This window comes from Temnothorax nylanderi, unplaced genomic scaffold (genome assembly GCF_030848795.1).
Source record: "Temnothorax nylanderi isolate EJ_2023f unplaced genomic scaffold, tnyl_v1.0 TNYL_tig0002_pilon, whole genome shotgun sequence".
Taxonomy (NCBI): Eukaryota; Metazoa; Arthropoda; class Insecta; order Hymenoptera; family Formicidae; genus Temnothorax; species Temnothorax nylanderi.
Window position 1 is genome coordinate 2774323 of NW_027249064.1, and position 24910 is coordinate 2799232.

Consider the following 24910-nt stretch of genomic DNA (forward strand, 5'->3'; position numbering starts at 1 on the left):
ATTGCCGCGAATTCGGCGCGAACGGCAATTGGCGGATAGACTCGTGCAAGTTCGAGGTTAACCAATCAAATCGTCTATTTATTACGCTCAGTTGACGCTTTTTATGAAAGTGCACAACGTATCGCGCGGAAACCTCGTTTCTCGTTTGTCGAGGGATACGATTCTACCTCATATTTTTCTGTAGTTCTCTCTGGTTCTCTCCTTCGCCTATTCTCCTTCGAAATCCGATTACGCGATCTCACTTCCGTTTCAACTTGGGATTAAACGTCCGCGACGGTTTAATCTAACGGACCGCTTCTTGTTTATTTCCGAAAAGTTGCGCCCAAAAGGCAAAAGAAGGCGTCTAATAACATACGACGAAAGGAGGATTCGTTCGCGTGACGACAGGATGCGATTTAAAGAATATGAGGATTGCCCTGCACCGAATTTCGTACGCGAGATTTGAAGGGTTTCTCACTCGTGAGTATTTTCCCACTCAGAATTTACAACCTCCCTCACTCCATGTATTTCCAGGATTCTGAGGTCCATCAATTGTGCTTATCTGCTGGTCCTTATCTTAAGGTAAACATTCCCTAAAATTTCTTTTCGGATTTATGAGAGATACGGAGAGACGTGGGTGAGCAAAGACTTACGGCTGACAGTGCATATGCAGGAGATTGCAATTAAAACTTATTGCACTCTTGTATAAATTCAACATGTAATTTTATCAATAATTTACAATAATTTCACAGATTTTGTATAGTGCATGTACATAAAATCAGATAAGAAATGGTAAGCAAAGTTTTTTGCAGCTGTGAAAAATTGTTGAGTGAGAATTTATCAAATTTGTATTTTGCTATAGCGATAATGAATGATTAAAATGGGAACATTTATAATATTGACTGCTTAAAAAAGAGACAAATATATCCCGAGCAATTTATTTGTGCTGTTGTTACTTCTAAAATACAATATTACGGATCTTTATTTATTAATTGAACTTTATTTCATAATTGAGGATCTCTTCTTTTATAATTTATATGTTACTCATATTCAAGGTTATGTTATATAAAATTGCATAATATTGTATTGTGATTAGAAACTAGTATTTCTAGAGTAGAAAATAATATTCAGAACTTGCAAGAGTTATCCATTTATAAGTAATATTATAAACACAAAACTTTTAAATTTAAAAATGTAAATATACTTTGTTTGGTGCATAAAGCACAGAATTTAAAATTGATATTTGTGATAAGTATATATTATATTTATTCTTGCTTTAGGTTTCTAAGTAGAAAATAGACTGTGATACGATAAATGGTATTGCCTTAAAGAATGGATAACACTACTACTACTACTACTATTAGTACTAACACTCGTTGGTGCTCCGCGCCAGGTTGTATGGTGAATATAAAAATAATGAGACGACATTTCTTTCGATTTCCAAAAGAAAGAAAAAGGTATTTGTATTTATCTGGTTGAAACCTGATATCAACTAACGTTGATACATTTATAAATTTGAAAAAATTGTTCTATTCTATATATTTTTCAAAGATTCACTTTGTGCTTATACATGAAATATGTATATCCTCAAATTTATATTCTATATTTCATACAACATGTTATATTCTCAGATTTATATTCGAGATTGTGTAATTTTAGATGGCTAGAATGGATTAAAGCATGCAATAGAATGGACTTGGTGACAATAGGCCCGGAATATGCTAATCGATACTATCGGTTATGCCATTTACATTTTCGAGTAGAAATGTTTCGAAATATAGAAGGGAGAATTTATCTCAGTAAAGAAGCTGTGCCGTCAATATTTTTGAAGCCATTGCAGACAGGAAAGTAAGATTTATAGATATATTTCACACAGTTACTGTCTACGTATATATTATTACTTATATATTACTACTTATATATTATTACAATATTGTTACAGAAATGGTTTCCAAATGAGATTATCAGATTTTAAAATCATATTTAATTATATTTAAAAGGAATTAAAAGTACAACTCTTTTTTCTGTCTTTTTATAGCAATTCATCTTCGACCTTGTTTCAACCAATTTCCTTCGTAACTATATTTTTGAAGCCAGAGACCAGAAATAAGTAAGTTTGCAAGTATTACTTGAATTTTCTTGCTGACTTTTCACTCATGGAGCAGAATAGTTATTAAATAATGTAATTCTCTTTCAGAAACTCATCTACAGATTTATCACAATCTGAAGTGTTTCAAACGCATCCCATGAAACCTGACGAAAGGTCAGCTTCTACTTTGCTACAAGAATAGCATAATATAATCTATTATAGCATAATATAAACTATTTAAATAAATTATATATTTGCACATTATATATATATAATATATATATAATATGTATATATAATATATATTATCTATAATAGACATGATAAATACTTCCACAAGATTGATTATCATTATTTTACTGATTATATTTATTAAAGAAATATAATTTCTTAATATAGGGATACGGCTATAATTTCACCGGTTCAAGCACTTTTCCCGAGAGCATCTATAAAGCAGGCATACGAGAATAGGTAACTTTTGCGTCAATATCGATATTGTTTCTGATTGATAAATTCTTCCATTCTGTGTGTTACACGTGTTAAATAATATATTTAATTTTTGTCAGAAACATGCCGTCAGCTCAGACATCGTTGCTGGAAGCAAAGCCAGAAAATGATAACGGGTGAGTGATATAATAAATGCAACTCTCTCGTTCATTTTTATATAAATATTTATGAAAATATTTTATTTATTCCCGTTTTATGTTTTATTAGAATTTAATGTAAATGGAGTTATTCTGAGCACTTATTTACGATATTTCAAGAAAAATAAAAGCACTAAAAATGCATTTTATTAACAGGAGACATTGTATTTCTGGGACAGAAATGCAATTTATCAAGGAAATATATACAGATACGGAAACAGCATCAACATCGTCACGAAAATCCCCGGGGGAAGGATGCAGTAATACGTAAGTTGCGATTTTAAAAGATCAACTTACATAGCGTCATTTATAATTAGTCAACAGAAAAGTTATTTCTTTTTTTTTTAAACAGAGATATCATCGATTTAACATCTATGGACTCTTCAGAGCCGTTAAATTTAGAGCCAGACGTACCAACACTACCAACAATTTCGTCGAAAGCAGTATCGGTTTGTGCAACGCCACAAAATAACGACAGGTGAATATCTGAGAATTAATACTATGATGTAGTAGAGATGCTGTAAGTTTTGCGAAAGTTTACTTCAATAATTAACGTCAAATTGTTATAGCAAAATATACAAAAATGCCAATTAATAGTGAAATAAGAATACTAAAGAGAAACTTTACTAAATATTCTAGAACATCAAAAAGAAGACATTGGACTATCTCAACACAGACGCCAGAAGCGTGGATATACATCGACTCTTTTCTTCAAGGGAAGAAACGAGTGGAAAAAACCGAGATTGACGACGATAATCCAGTTGTAAAGCGGAGAAAAACGCTCGACGGGGAAAACGAAGATTGTCACGTGAACGTAGATCAATTTAAAGCGGCGTGTGCAGACTTGCTACCGTACAGTTCTACCCTCTTAGTTTCGGCGTGCATCAACGCTTGCAAGAAGCCTAAGACCAGGAAGAGTTTTGAGGATAAGCAATTCGCGCTCAAGTTATTTTTCATGGCATCGGAGGCGTACAGATTTTACCGGCCATTATGCTCGCTGCCCACTGTGCGTCAGCTGTGGAGACACGTACGTAATTGGGATATGCCGCCTGGCTTGAACGACAATGTGCTTAACGCGTTGCGTTTGAAGATGAAGTCACTGCCAGCGACTGAGAGACATTGCTCCCTGTGCGTGAACGAAATGCGACTGAGGCCACATCTCTTTTACAATCTGACGCGCGACAGAATCGTCGGTTTCCACGACACCGGTACGGAAAAGCGACGCACGCTAGCGAGAAAGGTCTTGGTGATAATGGCATGTAGCTTGGTTGGCGACTGGGAACAGCCCATCGCCTATTACTTCCACGGCGGCACGTGTCGCGCCGATATCTTGAAGAATCTGATATTCCAAGCAATAATTAGATTGAAGAACGTCGGTGCAACCGTGCACGCTTTGACTATCAATACATCACCGACGTTTCTGCGACTATCGCAGCTATTAGGAATCTCCGCGGAACGCCCGTCATTTCTGGTGAACGATGAAAGAGTATTTTACGTTTTCGATGTTACACGGTTGATAAGAGTGACGAGAAATGTGTTCAGGAGTCACGAGCTCCGCTTCCGTGAGAAGAGGGCCTCGTGGACGGATATCGAACTCTTTTTCAGACGTGACAGCCAGATGCGACTGCCGCTGGTTCCTAAATTATCCGTGGGCCATCTCGAGCCCAGTGGATGTCAAAAGATAGAAACCAAGTATGCCGTTCAAGTATTCAGCAGCAGTATTGCTGCAGGTCTTAGCACGCACATCGCATCCGGCGAGTTACCGCTGGAAACGATCGGAACGATGGAGTTTATACAGAATTTCGATCAATTGTTCGACATCCTCAACTCCGCATCGACTAATAAGTCGAATACTAAGAATTTCGGACAAGCTTTCACAGGTAGCATGCACGAGATGAGCTTCTTGCAGCAGGCACTTGACTTTTTGAAGTCAATCAAGGTAGTGGACAGGAACGGCGCGTGCATCAAGTCGATCAAGTGCTTCGATCATTGGGAGATCACGATCAACGCGATTATTCAATTGTGGGGCGTGATGAAGGAGCACCAGCTCCCTTCCCTCTGCACGAGAAGACTGAATCAGGAGAGCATCGAGCGTGTTTTTCGTTCCATTAGACGGCAAAGCGGAAATCGCGTCAGACCCACGCCTATCTTGTTTACTCGCGCATTCAAGAATCTCGTCAGCAAACACTTCCTCGAGCATTCAAGCGGGGGCGATTCCGCCATGAACGGGCGAAAGATGCTTAAGCGACTAGCGTCGATGTCATCCCCGCCGGTGCCCTCCCTAACTGATGAGGTTCCACCTAACGTTCAAGTAGTTTTGAGCGTCGCGGCGACGAATTATCGCGACATCGATTTACGGCTGCCCGAGAGAAGCGCGTTCAAGCGCGTGTGCGAGTTTCTGCTCAACGAATGTTTGCGAGCGCATGTTAATTGCGACGTGTGCGTCGCCTATGCCGCTAAGGAGAGCGGCTCGTCCACCAGAGACGCATCAAATTCCTTTAATCTCTACGTTTCCAGCCTGGAAGACACGTTCATGCGCAATTTCGAGAAACTCTCCATTGAAGAAAACCTCGGCGCACAGATGCTGCAGCTCGCGCAGCAAGTCGAGTACAAACCGCCCTGTCCGGACTTCCCGGTCGCTCTTCTCGTCAAACTGTTTCTACGTATGCGAATATATTTCACGTTGACGCGACATAACAAGATCTGCAAAGAATCACGCAGCTCTTTAAATGTGATACAGTTATGAGCTGTTCATTTTTATTTCGTTATTTGCGTTCAGATTTTATTTTTTGTATTGGTTACCATTTTATTAATTAGTATTGCTTTTTTTAAATACATGATAAATACCCTGTGGTATTTATCTTGTATAGCGCTTAAAAGCTAGAATTTAATGCGGTATTTCCGCTAAGTAATCGCACGAGTTTCACGAGTTTTGTCCCGGTTTTAATATTTGAAGAAAAGCGTTTCGTGTTAAGCAATTAAATTCATGTTGAATATAAATCTTCATTGAGATTAAGTCACCGGGTGTAATTGACCTACGTGTTTTTAACTGTAATTTTACGATAGTCTTTTAACATTATTTTTTATTTGATTAATTATTTATTATTATGCTGTTGCTATTTCAATAATACGCGAATAAAACATATTTAATCAAATATGTTTTATTCGCGTATTATTGAATACATATTCGACAAGTTATTTAAAGTGCTTAATGCGAAATTAAAATTTTAAGTTGTTATTAGTTGCTTTCCATTTACATCAAAACTCAGATAATTCTCACTTGTGATGTCATTCTGTCTTTATTATTCATGAATTGCCAAAAAGGATAGAACGACGTCACAAGTGAGAATTATCTGAGTTTTGATGTAAATGGAAAGCACCTATTAATTATTCACTGTTTCTTCAGTTTGTTTCTTTACGAGAAAAGATTCTTTGATGAAAGGATACGATGTTATTAAACTTTAAGTTTTATTTTAAATATGCAAGAAACTTTTGGCCCAATATCAAGGGTTTATGATAAAGTTGTAACTTAGCAATGTTTAAGAAAGTGCATTATAAGCTTCGTTACAAACAAAGAAAGTATATTTACTTTCGTACATCTTCCGTTTGGTTTTTTTTCTGTAACAAGATCAATTATTCTTGTAACCATTTCTTTGCAACAATAGTAAAAAAGGAGAAAATGAAATCAAGCTTGAAACAATTCTTACAATTGGTTTTAAATAATCTACTTCAATAAATTGAATTTTATTTTTTTTATATTCTTTATTTCGTTTATTCGTCACTAATAAAAAATACATAAATTTTTTTTTATCACAAAATTATACATGTAACGTATTCATATCTTCTTTTTCGATCAGCTGATGATTTCGGTATGACGACCAAATAGCGTGGTACGTGATGACCTTTTTTCGTCATAGAAGAATTAAGGGTTAAATGCCTCACTCTGTGTATATATATATAAGAAACGTTGGACGTTACAAGTAGGTCAAGCTATGACGCGCAACGTCAATCGATATAATCTAAATACGATGAGTATACTCGCGCGAGGGGTGAAGTAATGCCACGGAATAAACGCGTTTTGCTAAATACGGAAACAGATCGGATCGTTGCGTTTGCCAGTGGTACCCATATCGGGCGCGAATCATTAATATTGCGTAAATTGCGTTAATGTCAAAACCGAATTTTCATGGTGCGTGCTACCATAGAATAACACGAGTTCCAATATTCTAAGAGTTCAAGAGGACTCTGTGCTTGCAACTTTTCTCTTTCTCCCATTCTTTGACGTTCTAACTTATATCCTTTTATTTCGTTTCAAGTACGGGAAATGTAGGAAAAAGGTAAACCCGTAGATACAAAAGTTAAGAGAATGGGACGTTCAGGATACGATAAGGATAAGATAAAAATATGCGAATATAATTTTTTCATAATGTACTACAGATTAGCAAAAATCGTAACAAAAAAGATTGAATGAATCTCTTCGAAGCTCAAACAATCGACTCCATTTTTATAAATTTTTAAATAAAATTCAAAATAAATCCTTAAATTACAAAAAGATATTAATAAAAGTTTTTTAAATACATGTTTAAACCGTGGCGCATGATCAACTCGTAACTTTGCTAGTTTTTGCTATTTCTCACTGTAAGAAGTTTGGCTTTCAGGAAGCTCGACTAATACAGGAGCGGACAGGAGGCTTTTCGCTAGACTCCGCCTCCAGCGACGCGCGGCCTTCCCGCAGATTTAATTACAATATCTTTGTACGCGCGACTAGGATTGCAGATATTGAGAAATGCAGGCTGTTGAGAAACTCTGCGCCGAGGCAGGTGAGGAAATCGATCCGATACTCCTCGGTACACGTGATCCGCGTGCGCGCGCGCGCCCGCGCGGACGCGGACGCGCGTACTCGCGTCGGACTCCGGCGGCGGCGGTGGAGGAGGGTTACCTAGGACACCGTGTGCATACGAGGAGGGCCGCGGTCGCGGGCAGAACACTTCCGGCGCACAGTCGTGTCCTCGGTGACGGCGTCGACATCGAAGGGCCATGCACGTCGCGACGTTCGACCCTTGCCGTGCGAGAGTGCCGTGCGAGAGTTCCCGCGAGTGCACGAGAAGCCGATCATCCGCAGCCGGGGACGGTCGAGGATGTGAGCCGTGAGCGCCGACTACGAGGACTCGTCGAGGAGCGCGGAACGTCGTGAGATGTGCGTCGTGAGACATTTTTCTTTTCGTTTCCGACGTGGCAAACCGCCTCGCACTGAAGTAGAGATCCCATAATAAAGAGACTGGTCATTTATTATACGGTCTCTACACTGAAGGAGGGCTACTGAACGCCCTCTCCGACTCTTGCCACGCGAAAGATGCTCCCAAGATACCACAATGTCCAAAATCGGGACGTAAGGCGTTTTAAAGACGTCATTGAGAGGCCTTTTAGGCATAATATTATAAGACGTCTTAAAAGATGTCTTAAAGGTGTTTTAAAAATGTCTTTAAGACGTCTTATGTCCCGATTTTGAACACACGCGCGTGCTGCCTGGGATGCTTCGAGTCTTAAAGGATCAATGGCTCGAACGAGAGAGGAATCTTTCATTATTTATAAATTGAGAATGAAATCCAGTCGAGAAACGCCGAAGTGAATTCGACGCGGTCGCGAGAGTATCAAGATCGATAAGCCGGAGGGAAATGGGGGAGGAAAGCTCTCGACGGGGGAGAGTGTCGCGTTTCGGATCTCGGGGTTTCTAACGCGCGGCCCTCGCGCGAGATGAATCACCGACGCGCCCTTACATTTCGCCCAGACGCTCGACGGAGTGCGCGAAAATAAAATTATTTTGTCCGCGCGCGCGCGTGAGGAAGAGAGAGAGAGAGAGAGAGAACCTCGAGAGCGGCTTTCTCTCGGTCGTGTGCATCGGTAATGACGCCGCGAGACCTTGCCGCAGCCTTGCGTTTTCGCCCCGAGGCTGAGAACGCTATTTAAATACACACGTACGCGCCGCGTCGCGCAGGTGTAGGGAGGGGGGGGAACTTATACGCTCGTAACTCCTCTCCCTTTCTCTCTCTCTCTCTCCGCGGTCGTCGATAATCCCTTCCCGCGGAGTATATCGAGCGCCGCTATTACCGGAACAATCGCGTTCAAGGCGCGTGCTCGAGGTTCAAAAACCGATTCCGTTTTCTTTCCCATATGTGTCTGAAATCGAACCGCCAGAACGAGAAATTCTGGATCGCCTTGGTGCCCCCCGAGTTCCTGTTCCGTCTTCCTCAAGGCTCCGCCGTCGGAGTCAACGTTCTTTTCCCTTGCCTGTCTCTTATTGCTGTCTCTCCTCTATTCGCGATTTTTTTTTTCGATAACTCAAACGAGACGCGAAAGGTCACGAGAAGCAACGACTGTACTGGTAGGAATAAAGCTCTCTTGTATTTGTTTATTCTCGATCCTTCGAGGTTTCTGGACCTTCATTGTACTCACACATTGCATTGCATTTCTACGAATGCAGTCAATTTTAATTTCGGCTTAACTTACTTTTTATTTTTTTATAATTCTTAGATCTAGAAAGAGATAATTAAAATAGAAATGGACACAAGCAGTGCGGTCCATTGACCGAGCGAGAAAACAGCGTGCATCTCCAATCTCGTTTCATTTGTCCGAAGCCTGAAATTGGATGGACGCTGTTTTTCGCGGTTTTCCTCGACAGGCCTGCACCGTATTTGCTTGTTCTAACGGGTGTGTTTTTGCAGGTCAGCGTGAGCGATCTCGGCAGGGGCCACCTGAGAAAGCGTTAGCGGCGAAATCCGCGTCACCCCCGTGACTCGGCGGGCCGGCATGATCCTGCGCATCGTCCTCCGGACTGAGCTTCCTGGTACGTGAGTCAGGATCGCCGGAACCGCCGGGCGGCCCGGTGGCCTCGTGGCGAGGATGAGCGCCAAGATATCGGCGGCCGGCCGCGACGGCGCGGCACAGTCAACGGCGAGCCATCGCGCCGCGAGATCGTCGCCCGTCAAGAGACCGCTGTCGCCGGGTAAGTGTCACAACGACACGCTGACAATGACAGGCGTCGTGCTCGCCCATACATCTTCACCGTGGACCCCGTAAAATTAGATTTGCGGGAAGGTGTACGCGTACGTCATAAATCTGACGCTGCTGAAAACTGACCTGAGTTAATTAAGCGAAGGATTTGTCTGATAAGTACGTATGCTCCTTTTTTAACTAAGGATTCGGATTTTAACGTGCTGTTTTGTTAATGAAGTTTTTGTGACATCCCGTGAATAGAATTCGCGCAGATGAGACTTTTTCATGACGTTTGGATTGGTGATTGTTTGATTTTTGTAATGTGAAGAATTATGGGGAGTAAGTACGCTGTTTATAAAACATAAGGTTTAATAATAAATAGCTTTAAAATTACAAAATAACCCGCTTTTAAGCTTTGTGTCTTCGGAGAAGTATAAGCTTATTAATTTTATTTATAACATGTTCTTGTGTGTATGTGTGTATGTGTGTGTAAAATTTTAAAAAATTTTTAACATAAATTTAAACGAAAAATACCTTAGGCAATAAATTAAATATTCTTTACACTTACAAATAATACTTTGTTTATTGATATCGATACGTTATAATAAAAAGATTACTGACTCGTTTCCTTTGTAACTTAAGTTATAATTACTTTCTATTATTAATTATTTTGAACCAGTAATAGATTACCTATAAAAGTCCATAACTTTGCACAGCTTTATAATAAACACTAACAAACATTTTCGTAGTTGCATTTATTATTTACATATCAAAATTTACATAAAAGCTTTTCACGACATCTAATTGAAATTAATAAGAATTTTACATTAAAATAAATTCCTCTATTATTCGAAATTAAAGATTGATTCCATACATTTTGATTTCTTTTTTTTTTTTGTAAGAAAGAATAAACAGGTGGAAATCATATCGAGAAACAGTAAGAGATAAGATTATCTTCCATTTAGCTTTTTATCATTATTTTTAATGATTATTCTTTAAAAAGTTATTCTTTAGCCAACGCTAGCAATTATTTTTTCATAAAGAAAGGCTCCATAAAAGAATGAGGCCAAGGTATTTCGCAAGTATTGGTTTTTCTCTGCAATTGATTGTCAATCGTATGACTCATTGCCAGAGCTGCAATCTTGGGTCACTGATGAGTTTTGTATCGACAGTTTGACATTTACCAGCTATGTATATATACATATATATCTCTGCAAAAAAGCCATGATTCAAAGTACGAAAAATAAAAATCACACGATGGAAAGAAAAACGAAATCGAAATAAAATAAAGAATAAAAATGAAATTAATGCAGCGTATTGTGCACTAATGCACTGCATTAATTACATGTTTAAAACAATAATTTAATAACTTTAATAACGTCTATTTAAAAAAAATTTAATTTTTATACATAACTTCTTGAAGACTGAAATTTCCTTAAATTCTTCTATATAGTTATGCAGCATCAAAAAGTTTTTTTTGGAAGATATCAACAATCTGTCTATATAGAAAACATTATGTCTCCAAATTACAACGTCTAACAACAGAGTCTTGATTAAAACTTTCACGCGAGAGTTTTCTTGAAATCAGATATTAATAATGGTTTGTTTCAAAAAGATATCTGGGTAGTAGAAGATGATGGATTTATTTATATTTAGAAAATGTGCATTCGGCGCATTCGTTTGCTCGCGTGATAATATATAGATATCGTTGTGCAAGAATATCAACATTGATTATTAAAAAAAGTGCTGTCACTGCTAATTGTAAGCAGTGTCGCATAAAGTTTTGCAATCCGCATACTGGAGCAATGACACACACAGACACGATGACACCCGGTGATGACGCACCGTCGTCCACGTCAGGAGATTGCACGCAGTCAGTCAACTCAAACAAAGGATGCATGTATATACCTGCCTTCACAATTTTTTTTTATTCCGCAGAGGCCACTGGCATTACAGAGAGATCGCCGAAGCGTGCAGCCATTTCGGAGCTGAAACCGTCCTCGAACGGAACTTCCGGCCGATCGTCACCTGAAGAAGTCAGTGAGATGCCAGTCCTAACGAGAGTTTGTTCTCCTGCGACATTGCCGAGGCTCAAGAGATTCCGATTTCGACCCATCGATGGTGAGTCGGGCTTCTTATCAATTAAAATCTACGCTGATTTAGTAACTTATAATTCTCGATTTTTTCAATGCCCTCTGCATTTAACCGAATATTCAAAACTCGAAGAATTTCAAGTTGACTTTTTCTGAATCTTTAAATCTTTAGATAGATGCTAATATATCCATGTATTCTTCGGATTCAATCTTTAAATATTTTATTGTTTTAATTCATCTAAACCTTTGAATCCTTGAAATTTCGCCCATGTGTGTGTGCATCTATGTGTAGAGTATCTACTTGTGTTTTTAGATCTTTACATTTTCTAATCTTTGAGTTTTCTGAAAAATAACAAAAGCTCAAAATCTGTTAATATTTAATAATTTAATTTAATTTCTTAAAAATATTAGAAGCTTAAAATATTAAATTTAATATTTTTATCAAAAGATATAAAATTATTTCGTTCAAAGCAACAATTTCATTGCGTGATAAATCAGTTATGGCTATTATTGAATCATGATTTTCCTTGAAGAATGACTTGTATTTTCTGGAAAAAAATTTGATAACATTCTTAAAGATTACATATCATAAGACATTATCAAATCTTCTCCAAATAAAACATTTTATAAAAGTTTTATTTAATTTCTTGTATAAAAACTTTTCGTCACCATGCTGCTGAAAAAATTGGAAAGGTTACAAAGTTTGTCACACTTTATTTTTGAATTATTACAGTTGAAATTTCATCGAATCTTTTCCATTTGAGAGAGCTTCATTATTGCATTGAAAATTATTATATTTTAATTAGACTACTCTGCAAATATGTAAATACATGCACACATATGCACTCAAATAATCGCTAATAAATAAAAAAAAACAAGACCGTTTGTTAACTATCAGTTTATCGATTATAGCTATCGATTATAGTAATTTACACATCAACCGCGCGACATAAAAATTTGGCTCATTTGGTACAAAACTAAATTAAATAATTTAATGAAAGATCGAGAAAAAAGGACTCTCGGGAATCGTATATCACTTCGACGCTATCGGACTGTCGATAATTGCGTGACACACAATATAGCGAGTATTATCTTATACATCGTACTTGAACGAATCGTATTTTATCAGGCTGATTTCGTGACATCTACCGATATAGTATGTACAAAGGCGCCTTATCAGCAGCGGCAGCGGGTGTTACGTGTTACTATAAAGCTGCCGTATCCAAGCTCGTGTAAATCGCCATTATTCTCGGCAAGCAATAAACCCTCGATGCGATACACACACTCGACTTGCGAAAAGTCGAAAAATCAGTTTAACTTTTACATTCGCCGGCATACTCGTCGTTTAATTTAAATAAACAATCAACGCATTAAAACAATTGAACTTTCGCTCGAGTTAACGAGAGCATCGTATCTCGACACAGTAGGTTTGTAAGATACGTCGGAGAACCGATTGTGAGAAAATTAGGGAAAAAATAAAGATTTATACTTTTATCAAAAAAAGCTAGAAGTCATAAAATATATATATCTCGAATGTTTTATCTCTTTTTATTGTTTTATGTCATACAGAATATGGTACATGTGGATTTAATGATAAGATTTGTAGCAAGTCTGCTTTATCGGGCTACAATAGTTTCATTGAAGAAAAACCCGAGCCGTTCTCCGAGGCAGGGTTTCGCTTGTTTTTTTTTTCACCTCTGACGTCATGACTTGAGATAACCGATATGACCATCGGGGCGATTCCTAATTAGCGTTATTCATCGCCGAATATACGCCGCTTTTTTTGGAATCGTGAGTCTTCGAATATCAGGGACGGAATTATCTGGACTTCATATCAGTTTATATCTTTGAAAGTCTTTCTTGTCTGTAGATCTTTGGATCTACGCGGACGTTATTTTCAAGCCGCGAGAGCACGTTCGCAGTTACCGAGACTGTTTACGTGCACGTCGTCAATGTCATCGTTCTCGCCTAACAATTTGTCAAGAGATAAACGGTAAAAGTAATATATACGCGCCGAGATTTGCGCAAATAGTATAATTGGAAATCCCCTCCTCCCTGCACGTCAGCGGAAGCGCACAATCGTTTAGATGTACGTGAAAGAATAGTAGGAGAAGCAGAGAATCACCCGCCTGCGGCATCGGTGGGTGCATCGATCGATCAAGACGGTTGTACAAGTGATAAACTGGAACCTTCCGCGTACGAGGACACTGTGTGCGAGTACACATGTTTATCGCTCGTTCGACCCGACTGATGCCCGTGTGTATGATGTCAGACTCTATCTTTGGTACACGGAGTAGATGACCACGCGTGAACACACACAGAGAAAGTGCTCGCGAAGAAGTGTGCGCGAAACTTCCTGAGGAGGGGTTGTTGGACTCCCCTAGATCTCTCTGAAATCTTGAATTTCTTAGGCCCTCGAGTCCCTGCATCCTCCCCTCCTCCGCGAATTCTTGAATTTCCGGATCTTTATTTCACTCTTCGAGTTTTCAAATTCTAAGGTCGTTAAATCTTGCATTTTTAAAAAGCTGAAAACTTTTTACATTTAAGACTTTGGAACTCTCCTCATACTTTCTGAGGTTTGAACGTTTTGGGTGATTGTGCAATTTTTAATCATTGAATTCTTCAGGCTGCGTCACTCAAAATGATGAAACATCGTATTTCCATATTTTTAGAAATTCAGGTGTCAATACCTCGCGATTTGTGGATCTTTCAGATGACTGTGTGAATTTTTTAATTGTGACGTGACGTCAAATTCTTGAGTTGTTGTGAAGAGACGAGAGGACGTAAATAATGCGATATAGAAATTGCGTCAGGAACTAATAAAAGCGATTTCGTCGTTTGTTTAGGAATAATCTTTTTTCATTTCTAGGCAAGAGGCGATTGCGTAGGCGTCGGACGAATAGTCGATTAAGTTTTCATAAACGGTTATCATACGAGTGCGAATACGTCAATGCCATAATAACGTTAGCAATCTTATCTCTTTTGGCCAGATTGATGGAGGGGAGCCCCTAAGAGTTCATCGTGATTAATTATGTTAAAAAGACATCCGACGCCCCATGTTTTCGTCAGAAAAGGAGAGACGGTCGAGCGCACAGGATATATCGCGAAGATCCAGAAAAGAATTATAAATAGTTGTTAGAAGAAATGAAATTTGCCGCGAATTCACCTGAGAAAACAACACGCATGTGTTAATCGTGCTCTTGAGCTTTTTATCAGCTTGCGCACGTACAACGTGCGAAAAAAACGTCGTCTCGTGTGACAAAATTATCGCGCGTATCGAAATAAAGCGGTTGATTAACGTCAAAAAGTGCCGCACAATGTTGATTATTCGATGTACGTAGTTGACGAATAATTGATCCACATTTATCGAGCGAATCGAGAGAGACTGTACAGCAAATAGCTACTTCTTTACACTACTTGCAATTATTCATGTCTCAGTCCATAACACTTTTAGATTCTCCGTATTTAAACAGCTTTTTTTACCTTCCTATTTTACCTCGACATATTTTCTGCGTTTACTTTTTCCGTCGAGGAGCTCGTAATTTCGGCATTTGCTATTTTCTTGTGGTAATTTTTGGCTCTACCTGACAAAGAAAGATTGAAAATATTTCTCTGAGAGATTTTTCGAATGTCTAATTTGACACGTGTGAAACATAAGCGAAGAAATTTGTGTCACAAATATTTGGGATACTTGAATTTTTATTGAATCCTGAAAAATTTTTCCACGGAAATTTTTCTAGATAAAGGTTCCTCAGGTCTCTACGTGTTGAATTTGCAGTACTTTCGAATCTAATTGATCCTTAGATTTATAATCCTTTCGCGTAGTACTTGACGACGACATTGAGAGCTTTCCAGCAAGCGACACAAGTCGATCGTTGTTCTATCTTGTTTTTTTTTTTTTTTTTTTTTTTTTGGCAATGAGTAACAAAGACAAAACGACACTTGTGTCGCTTGCTGGAAAGCTCCGATTATAGATCATATCACTCGTTTGCGCAAGTTTGTGCACTGATTGTCACTGAGCAAACACAATGCACAATATAAATTTTGATACGAAATTACCTGGGAAGAAAGAAATTGTCTTTAGTCACGTCTTAATGCTTGGACAACTTTTCAATCTTTCCTCATACGGAACGCTTCAAAATCTCTCAACGTCGTTTATGATCGCACACTGTGTTATTCAGAGAAATATCAAAGTTAGAATTACAGGTTTTTTTTCTCGTAACCAGAGGATAAAAATGTTTGATGAAATAGCGCGGAAAGCAAAGACAGAAGCAAAGAAATGCTGACGTGATGGAGAAACGGGTGAGACCATTCGATATTAATATTCAAGACGGGATTAATATTATCGATCATGTGGAAGCCCCTTTACGCCTCATTGCTATAGTTCTCACGCGCGATCTTAGTGATACTATTAATATTCAAAATACCGAGACTGACATCGATCGAGCGTGCGCCAGGAACTCTTTTCTCGGTACGGCAGTGTCGGCTGTGGCGTAATGTATATATCTCGAGACACACACCGGTCGTACGAACGTACACAAGTGTACACAATACGTGCGTGTGCACACACGCGAAGCGCGTGTGCTTGCGCCGTCGCCGGATGAGTCATCGAGCGCGCGTTGCGCATTGCACGCACGATGGCGCAGAACTTCCTTTTTTTTTTCTTTTTTCGTTATTGCCGATAGTCAATATTGCATACGAGTCGAAAGAGTCTGGAAATTGGAAATTCGGGCAGTTCTAGAATATCTGGGGGATCCTTTTACTCGCGGAACATACGACGCGTTTCCGAGAAGTTTGACATCCGAAAATTTTCAAATATTTACGGATGCAAGAGGATATTACGAAAATCTAAGAGTCGATCGTGAAATATGTCCATGTGAAAATCAAACTAAAAATTAACGATTAAATTAAATTTAAATATAAATGAAATGTAGAAATATAAGATAAAAATAAATATAACAGATCGCTTTTTTCAATCGTTTCTAGCTGAGATCTTAACATCGAAAATTAAATTTAAATTCAAAATTCATATGAAGATTCTTTTAAAATAAGAATTAAATTTGAAAGTAAAGACCGAATAGAAAGACGATTCGAATTGAGATAAAAGTTGAAACTCCAGTAAAAATGAAAAATTTTGTATTTTACATTCTTTACAAATACATTATTTGGATACAAATAATATATTGATAGCACGTTCCCTAAAAAATTTCGAAATTTTTGGGACACTTAATCATAATTTGATTTATGATTCATAAGTTATTGTGAATTTTATTGAAGAAATCGATGGAAGATTTATCTGAAAACTTTGTAGAATTTATTTATATTCGTGGATACACGAGGGTATTCAACTTATAATGGCAAAACTCTGTCAAGACTCTATCGAGACAGGCATTTTCCATCAGAAGTTCTTAAAAAAGTTCCTTCCCTGAAGGAAGATGTAAAGCCAGACTGTGCCATTTCTATGCTCATACTGCCAAAAGAGAAAATAAGAAGGGAGAGCGAGTATATAAGATGCTGAGTGTTTAGCATCATATTTTACAATAATCACATCCAGAAGATTTTTTTTAAGTAAATCGCTTTCAGCAAAATAACAGTTGTATTTCTTCTGTGAATTTTACGCTCGAATCTTTTTTTTGTCGAGGAAAAATAAAGTTTTAGTTTTATCTCAATTTGAATTGGCTTTCTATTCCGTCTTTAATTTCAAATTTAATTCTTATTTTAAAAGAATCTTTATATGAATTTTGAATTTAATTTTGGTTTTTGGATTTTGGTTAAGATCTCAGCTAGAAACAATTAAAAAAGTGATCTGTTGTAATTTCTATTTTTATGTTACATTTCTACATTTTATTTATATTTAAATTAAATTTTATCGAGAGTCTGCTTCTCCCCTCCTTCCGCTCGCGGAAATTTCAAAACAGACACGGCGCCTCTGCAGCCAACGAAAGGACCACGCGAATCTCCAGATTCAGATAGAACTGCATCTCACATTTTTCTTACAAAATACCACAGTGTTTGCAATAAGTACTCTTTTTTTCTTCTCCGACAAAAAAAACTAGCGCGCTAAAGGTTTAAACCGTTTAAACCGTGCGTCGCGACGTGCGTTAGGCTCGGTATGAGGGGTTAAATTACGCTCCTGCGCAGAGCTCCGGCGGTGCCCCCGTAGGACCCCCGTCCTCCGCCGCGCCGGGCAGCGTTCTCCACTCTCCTCGAACGTTCTCCGCTCTCCTCGTCGCCGGCGGACCTCGTCGTCGTCGCCGTCGTCGCCGCGCGTACCGCGTACCGCGCCGCGCCGCGCTTTAGAGCCAGGCCAGGCCTCTCCTCCTCAGTCTTCGCTCGCCGGCCGTTGGCAGGGGATTCCGCATCGATCGCGCTCCCGCGGCTGTAGATCTCCCGTGTGCCGTACACCTCGCGCGCGCACTCTCGCCCGTTCCCGCAGGGAGCATGCTGGCCCGACGTGAGCCTCGCGGGGCCCCCCGGGTCCGCGCGATCGCGCTCTCTTGAGAGCCCGTGACGTCATCCCGACGAGATCCGTCGCTCCCCACGTTCCTCCCTTCCTTATCCTCCCTCTTCCTCCTCTCCCGGTTCCCTGATCCCCACGATAAGATCGCGTACTCGCGGACGGTATCGCGTCGGGAGTGCGTAACCGGGGATTTCTCTCTCTCTCTTTCTCTCTCGGATGTAATATTCCACGGGCTCCTCCGTTTCCCGAGCGTGTAGGAACGTAAAACTGGGGCACTCGGATCGCTGTCGCTGGATTTCTATAGCCATCGGACCCGGACCTCACGGTTTCTGGATATGTAGATGCAAGGTGTGTAACCGGGATTTCTTTCGGACTCTCTTCGAGTTTTCCAGTCACCTAGCGCCTAAGTGACGTATGTTTTCCATTGGGATGCCTGCTATCTCTCGCATTTCGCTTCCCCGGATTTGTACATCGAGGATTCTGCAATTAAAACGCGCTTGTATCTCTCGATCTGTCGTGCCTTGGATGCGTGAGTCGAGAATTAAAACACTTGGGATGCCACGATCGTTAGATTACTCTACTTCTACGTAGGCGTTTTAATTGAGCTGTATCTTCGGACACTTTCCACGAGTCTCTGTGAACAGTGCTCGAAATCGTATAACATAGATGCTCTTTTGATACGAAATTTCAAAAGTGAAAAAGGGAAACTGGCTTTTTTCCGATCCTAAAGCTTTTAGATCTTCGGATCTTGAGTTTTTTGATAGAACTTGCCTTTTCGTGCAACTTCTTTTTACACAAATGAGTATAATTTTTCCAAATTTTTAGACGCTTTCAGCAAGAGACAATTCTGCTCTATGGAGATTGTTTAAAAGATTTTAGTTCTTTTTGTGTAAATTTAATTGCACAACCATTATCTGATTAAAATAGATTATTTAAAATGCTGGAAAATGCTAGGTAATATAAAATTATATTTTACGCGAGTGTATTCTTAATCGTTTGCAAATGTTTTACCGAATGTTTTAATTAGTTGCGCCAGTTAATTGCTGCCGAATGCAGATCAGGGATATAACTGTGATGTAAATGAGAAATCGAGACGCTTGGTCCACTTTTAAATCTGTGTAAATTAAAACGTTAATTAAAATCAGGATTTTTGAAGTGTATTTTTAAATCGTCGAGTCTTTTAAGTGACGAGTTCTTACATCCAGCTGGAGATTGAGATAAATATTCTTAAGAGTACCCCTCCCCCTCAAATATTGAACTGTATGTCTTGATTTTTGAATTTTCAAATCTTTAGATTCATGTATTCTTAAACCTTTTTTAATTTATGCATCTTGAGTGAGACTCTTTATACGTGTGTACATAATTTACTACAGCTACAGTCCCAAATATTTGGGCAAATACTACGATTCCGCTGAAATAATGAGATGAATATGAAAGGCTCCGGATTAATCCGGAGAAATTATCATTCTTTTCGGGTGAATGGGAGAACGCAGGACGACGTATTCCGCACGATGGCAGGTGTCGGTGCTACACCTGTCCGTAAAGCTGAATGCCCCGGTCAGGTTGCGAGTAGCGATAGTCCCAAACAAATATCCCTTTATCCTTATTTTTTAGTCAACACGACAATAAATTACTTTATTTACGTCGCAACCCGTTTCATGAATATCGCGTTAGTTCTCAATGACGGATTCTTTGAAAAATACGTGCCGGACTTTCCCTTAACGTAAGCGCGCTCATTATGCTTCGCGATTTGTTTATCGCGGATATTAAAGCTACGATTAAAACTGGTATTTTCACAAAGTGCGTCTGAAGTTAACTGATAATTAAAATACCGTGATATTTATAGTTTGCTTCCGTAAAGTTTAATCTTTTAATTTTTAGGAAAATGTAAGGGAGAATTAAATAGTAAATTGAATAAATTTTTTCGTTATTTTCTGTCAATAAATGACACAGATACTTTACAGACATAATAACGAATAAAACTGCAAAATAACGAAGTTTACAAATGATAGAAATAAATAACAGAAACATATATCACGTTTTCAATATATTTCCCTCTTATTGAAATAAATTGAAAATGGAAATGTGGAATTTATTTAAATAAATTTTATTTACGGGTTTGAGGCTTTTTATTTAATCTGTAAGTTTTTCATTTATTTAAATTTTAAATAATGCTTTGATTAAATTTCAGTGAAAATTTTTTTACTAAAAGCATATATGAAGCAAAATATTTCTCATTTTCTCACTTTTATTATTATTGAATAATTTATATGTTGCGAAAAATAATAACGTTGCAGTATTCAAAGTCTTTTTTCCTAAAAAGTTTCCATATGTTGATTTTATGCAAATTAATACATTCGCCAGTGCTTTTTCACGAGTAAACTTTCTCGGACTGTTTGATGATGCCTCTTTGTACAACCGTTCGCGAGAGATATCAATAGGTATTGCGAGGGTATCGGGCCCATCGCTAGTCGCGGGGTCTCACTTGCCGCTCGAAGCGTCGAATTCCACAGCGTTTACTCATACGAAAGAACGAACTCGAAGACTTCTCGGGGCCGGAGAGAAACTTCGATGGCGGAAGAGAAGTGGGAGAGTGGTCGGGCAAGAGAGAGATAGAAAGAGAGGAAGAGAGAGGGAAAGAGTAACCGATGATTTCCCGTTTAATCGGCCGTTGATTCTAACTGAGTATCATTTGATTCGATCTAATTCTATTAAGCTTTCCAAAACTTAACGAAAAGACTCAGATTCATTGAAAAATATAAAATTCACATGAACGTAAAAATAAAAAATAATACAAATGTAATCTAAACGTGATCTTCATTAAATCCAAAATCCAATATCTTCGATATTTGGGTAGGTTGAGAATTCAGAAACTAGAACTCCTTTAAATTTTAATGATGCAGCAACTCCGTGCTGAATTCACGCGGTCTTCGTTTGAGATATTTTTGATACGATCGAGATGATTTCAGAAGTTGTAAAAGAAAGATGTCAAAGGAGAAATCTATAAACTACAAAGTCCAAGGAATCTAGATTTTAAGACGGAGCGACACGCGGGTAAAGTACGCGCGGCGTTATTTATAAAAACAAACAAATCGCGTGCTAGCAAATCCCGGGTGTATCACGTAATTTCTAACTTAGTACATCGTCGCTTACAACAGATCTTTCGTAACGCACATTGGTCGACATCCAACTGCCAAATTAGAATTGTAACTAAAAGAACGGGATAACGCAAGGACCCAAGAATTCGAAGGCTCCGCGATCTGTACTTGTTATACGAGCATTGAAAAATTTGAAGTATTATTTATATATTCTCTTGCGTGGAAGTTAGAAGGCTCTAATTCGAAGACGCATGGACTTTATACTTATTTATCAATTCGATTCAATTAACATCCCTCATATTTTTGAGTATTCGCAGTCGAGATAAGATTAGTGATTTGTAACAAGTTACAGAAAATAGAGAAGTTGTGTAGATTCTAATCTAGAATCTGAATAATTCGGAATCCAGAGGCATTAGAAATCTTACAAAATTATTATAAATCATAAATTGTGAATACGGAAAAAGGAAACGTAGGAAGATTAAAATTATGTGAAAATAGGTATATAACGAGGAAGTAAAAATATCGTTTTATTTTTAATTTATTTTATTTTAAAACAAAAATCACACAATTTTCAGAAGTCAGTTGAAATGAAAGCTAAAGATCATTCTTCTCTCTAACCGTTTATTTTAATATTTCTTTACGAGCGTGCGAATTTTCGCCAGTGTGGAAACCAATGGCAAATAACCGCAAGAGATACGCGAAATACGCGAATAAGGAATGCGCGAATATGGAGATTCTGTCATATCAACTGACGTAAGGGAGAAAGGAATGAAAAAAACTGCTGACGTATCCCGATCGTTGACGTTTCAGCGCCGACCGCAGGACCGTGCCATCACGACGTAAGCACCATCGACGTGAACTCCAACAACACCCACCACCACCATCACCACCATCACCACCACCATCATCACCGCGGACACAACCAGCACGACCATCGGCCTCAAGACCGAATTCCATCGTCCTCCTCGATGTCTACCTTGCTATGCTGCGAGCCAGTGTCGGCTGGCCGGCCTCGGGCCAATCTGAAGCTCGTGCTGAACCGCAGCCTGAGCGAGCCAGGACCGAGTCCCTGCGCCTTCCCAGCACCGCCGGCGGCGTCGCCGATCGCCGTTAACAATAGCAACAACAGCAACAACAATCCCACTGAGCCGCCCTCGATAGTGATCAACGAGGAGGCGAACGGCGACGGCGAAGACGACGACGTCCACCGTCGTGGCTTCCACCATCTCCACTACCATCATCATCATCATCATCACCATCTCCACCATCTTCACCACCATCAGCACCTGTCAGTAACCACGAAGCGCTGCAAACTGGAGACTGTCAGCCTGCCTACCAGCCCCTGCGCCGAGAACGGCCTTCATCGCCAGCTAGTGCTAAGCAAGACCCGCGTCATCACCGCCGACGACCTCGCCCAGCGTCTCGTGCATCTCGAACGACCCTCCGCCGTTCCGCCAGTGATTCTGGATTGCAGACCGTTTATACTTTACAACGTCAATCACGTACGCGGTGCCATTAACGTCAACTGCTCGGATCGCTTCAACCGACGCAGACTCCAGCTGGGGAAGGCCACTCTCGCCGATCTCGCAACCGCTCGCGAGAGCAAAGAGCTGCTCAGGAAGAGACAGTTCAAGGAAGTCATAGTGTACGACGATTGTACCGACGACCTGGAACACTTGCCCGCTCAGCACCCGTTGTTCCTGGTACTTGCTGCACTCGTGGACGACGATCGGGAGCCGGCTCTGCTAATCGGTGAGTGCTCTTCGGGTTTTTTTTTTACACACCTTCGACCGGTGTGTTGCTTTATGGATCGGTAGAGATGAATGAACTTTGCTCAATCGTTTAAAAAATAATCTCGCGATTATTTTGGCCATTGAATCCTTCCACTGAAAAAGAAATAAATTGACAAATAATTTTTTAGAAGAAACTGAATATTTATAAATTATTTTATATTAACTGCGTTGCCTTATCCGAAAGCAAATTGCAAAACAAAATTGATATATACAGTCGAATTGAAAACTAGGGACTCGTAATATTTCTGAAAGGTTATTATCCGTAATATATCTCATGTGGCAAATTTATAGTTACTACCACATTTGCTGAAAATTAACTTTGCTAGGTACGATTCTTGTGCTATCAAATATAGTACAACTGATAATAGTAAGATAATGATATCCGAAGATATCGGATGACCTACACATAGTACACATATTAGCAAAACATCTTAGACAAATTTTTCAATAGACAATAGATATTGCGATATTGCGTATTATTTTATTTGAAGATATACAGAACTTGAAAGCTTATACAATTCAAATCTGTTAATATGCAAGATTAAGTAGAATTAGTAAACTAACAAAGCGGAATTATGATAAACAGAATTAGCAAATTAACTCGCAAAAGGGATATTAGCGCAAATAATTTAAAAATAGTCTAAAAATTTCGAGATTTATCGATATAATGAATTTTTAATTAGCGTGAGAGCTACAAATTCAAAATAAATCATCCCGGTGATTTTTACTAAGGATGAACGATCCTCGCCGATCTGTCCCTTATAATTTTTTCTTGTAACGCGGTATTTGTTTACAAAAGCGAAGCGGCCGCGAAACACAGCGTACTCTCTGTTTGTCGTCTATCCGGTCCTCTATACGTGGGAGTCGAGTCTCTGGTTTTCGGAAATAACGATGATGCGAGCGCGATATTTCTGCCGGCCCGCCAATCGCGCGTCGAAACTTTTACGCCGATCATTCTCTGCCACCGTTTTTACGCTCATTATATACTATTAATTCTTCGTAGTCTCGTACTCTTTCCCCTTTTTTTATGATACGCTATTATCAAAATATTAATCTGTTTTCTTAAAAGCGTGTTCTGCAGCTCCCGTCAATCTCTCGTTTTTATCATTAATCTTCTTCTTCTTCTTCTTCGTAAATCTTGTTTTAAGCTAAAATAAAGGAAGACAGATGGCCAAAAATAGTCTGTTTAAAAAAAAAAGCAAAATTCAATATTGGGAGGATTAAATTTACTTCTTTATCGTCTTTATCTTATTTCTCCTTGCGTGAACATTTCTTCCCAGTCTGATATTTACTGAAGAAAAATAATAGTGATTTAACGTCGCTTTACTTTAATGCTGCTTTCTCTTTTTCTTTATTTCTCTTTTTAACCACCTCATATTTCCGCTTCACTTCTTTCTCGTCAGCGTAAACAGTGCTGGCATAATTTTATTTTAGATACGCCGCGCGCGTCTCTCTGACGTAAAAACTGTTCACGAGAATTTAAGAATGACGTGTTTTAAGAAAGACAGCTTTTTTTCGCATAATTAAAAAATCTGACCACTTATTGTTAGATGCAAAATAGTAAATATTAGATTTAAACGGCACATATATTCGTTAAAAAGCGAAAGCGAAGGGAATGTTGTTCCTCTGCACAGAAGATCTCAATCGGCTTAATTAATTATTAATAATTAAAATCGCGTTGCCACGCGATTCAACATTCAGAATCGAGCGGATAACGATATAAATATAGCTTTCATCTACGATAGAATCGTAGATCTGAAT

The 24910-nt window shown here is 38.9% G+C and overlaps 2 protein-coding genes across 4 annotated transcripts in view; both read left to right on the forward strand.

The window, feature by feature from the left end:
- Nucleotides 1-175: 175 nt before the first annotated feature.
- On the forward strand, nucleotides 176-5984 carry LOC139769224 (uncharacterized). The gene is made up of 11 exons (XM_071700105.1): nucleotides 176-459; nucleotides 514-561; nucleotides 1260-1436; nucleotides 1639-1827; nucleotides 2018-2089; nucleotides 2177-2242; nucleotides 2468-2539; nucleotides 2635-2691; nucleotides 2869-2979; nucleotides 3065-3190; nucleotides 3352-5984. The coding sequence occupies exons 3-11, from the start codon at nucleotides 1312-1314 to the stop codon at nucleotides 5456-5458; spliced, it is 2925 nt and encodes a 974-aa protein (XP_071556206.1). The 5' UTR covers nucleotides 176-459; nucleotides 514-561; nucleotides 1260-1311; the 3' UTR covers nucleotides 5459-5984.
- Nucleotides 5985-7680: 1696 nt separating this feature from the next.
- LOC139769236 (dual specificity protein phosphatase 10) overlaps nucleotides 7681-24910 on the forward strand; it is a 40158-nt gene continuing 22928 nt past the window's right edge. Inside the window, exons 1-4 of one of the 3 annotated variants that reach the window (XM_071700112.1) lie at nucleotides 7681-7909; nucleotides 9435-9715; nucleotides 11644-11826; nucleotides 22167-23108. In XM_071700112.1, coding sequence (XP_071556213.1) covers nucleotides 9613-9715; nucleotides 11644-11826; nucleotides 22167-23108 — 1228 coding nt within the window. In that variant the 5' untranslated portion in view covers nucleotides 7681-7909; nucleotides 9435-9612. Of the gene's footprint in view, nucleotides 7910-9434; nucleotides 9716-11643; nucleotides 11827-18032; nucleotides 18607-22166; nucleotides 23109-24910 lie in introns of those variants that run through there. The other 2 variants (XM_071700129.1, XM_071700120.1) reach the window with 2 other exon arrangements.

Excerpts from the sequence above, each read along its gene's own strand:
- LOC139769224 (XM_071700105.1), top strand. The coding sequence starts at position 1,312 with ATGGATAACACTACTACTACTACTACTATTAGTACTAACACTCGTTGG. Across the intron at positions 1,437-1,638 it reads TTTCCAAAAGAAAGAAAAAG|ATGGCTAGAATGGATTAAAG; the intron begins GTATTTGTATTT and ends GTGTAATTTTAG. Across the intron at positions 2,243-2,467 it reads CCCATGAAACCTGACGAAAG|GGATACGGCTATAATTTCAC; the intron begins GTCAGCTTCTAC and ends TTCTTAATATAG.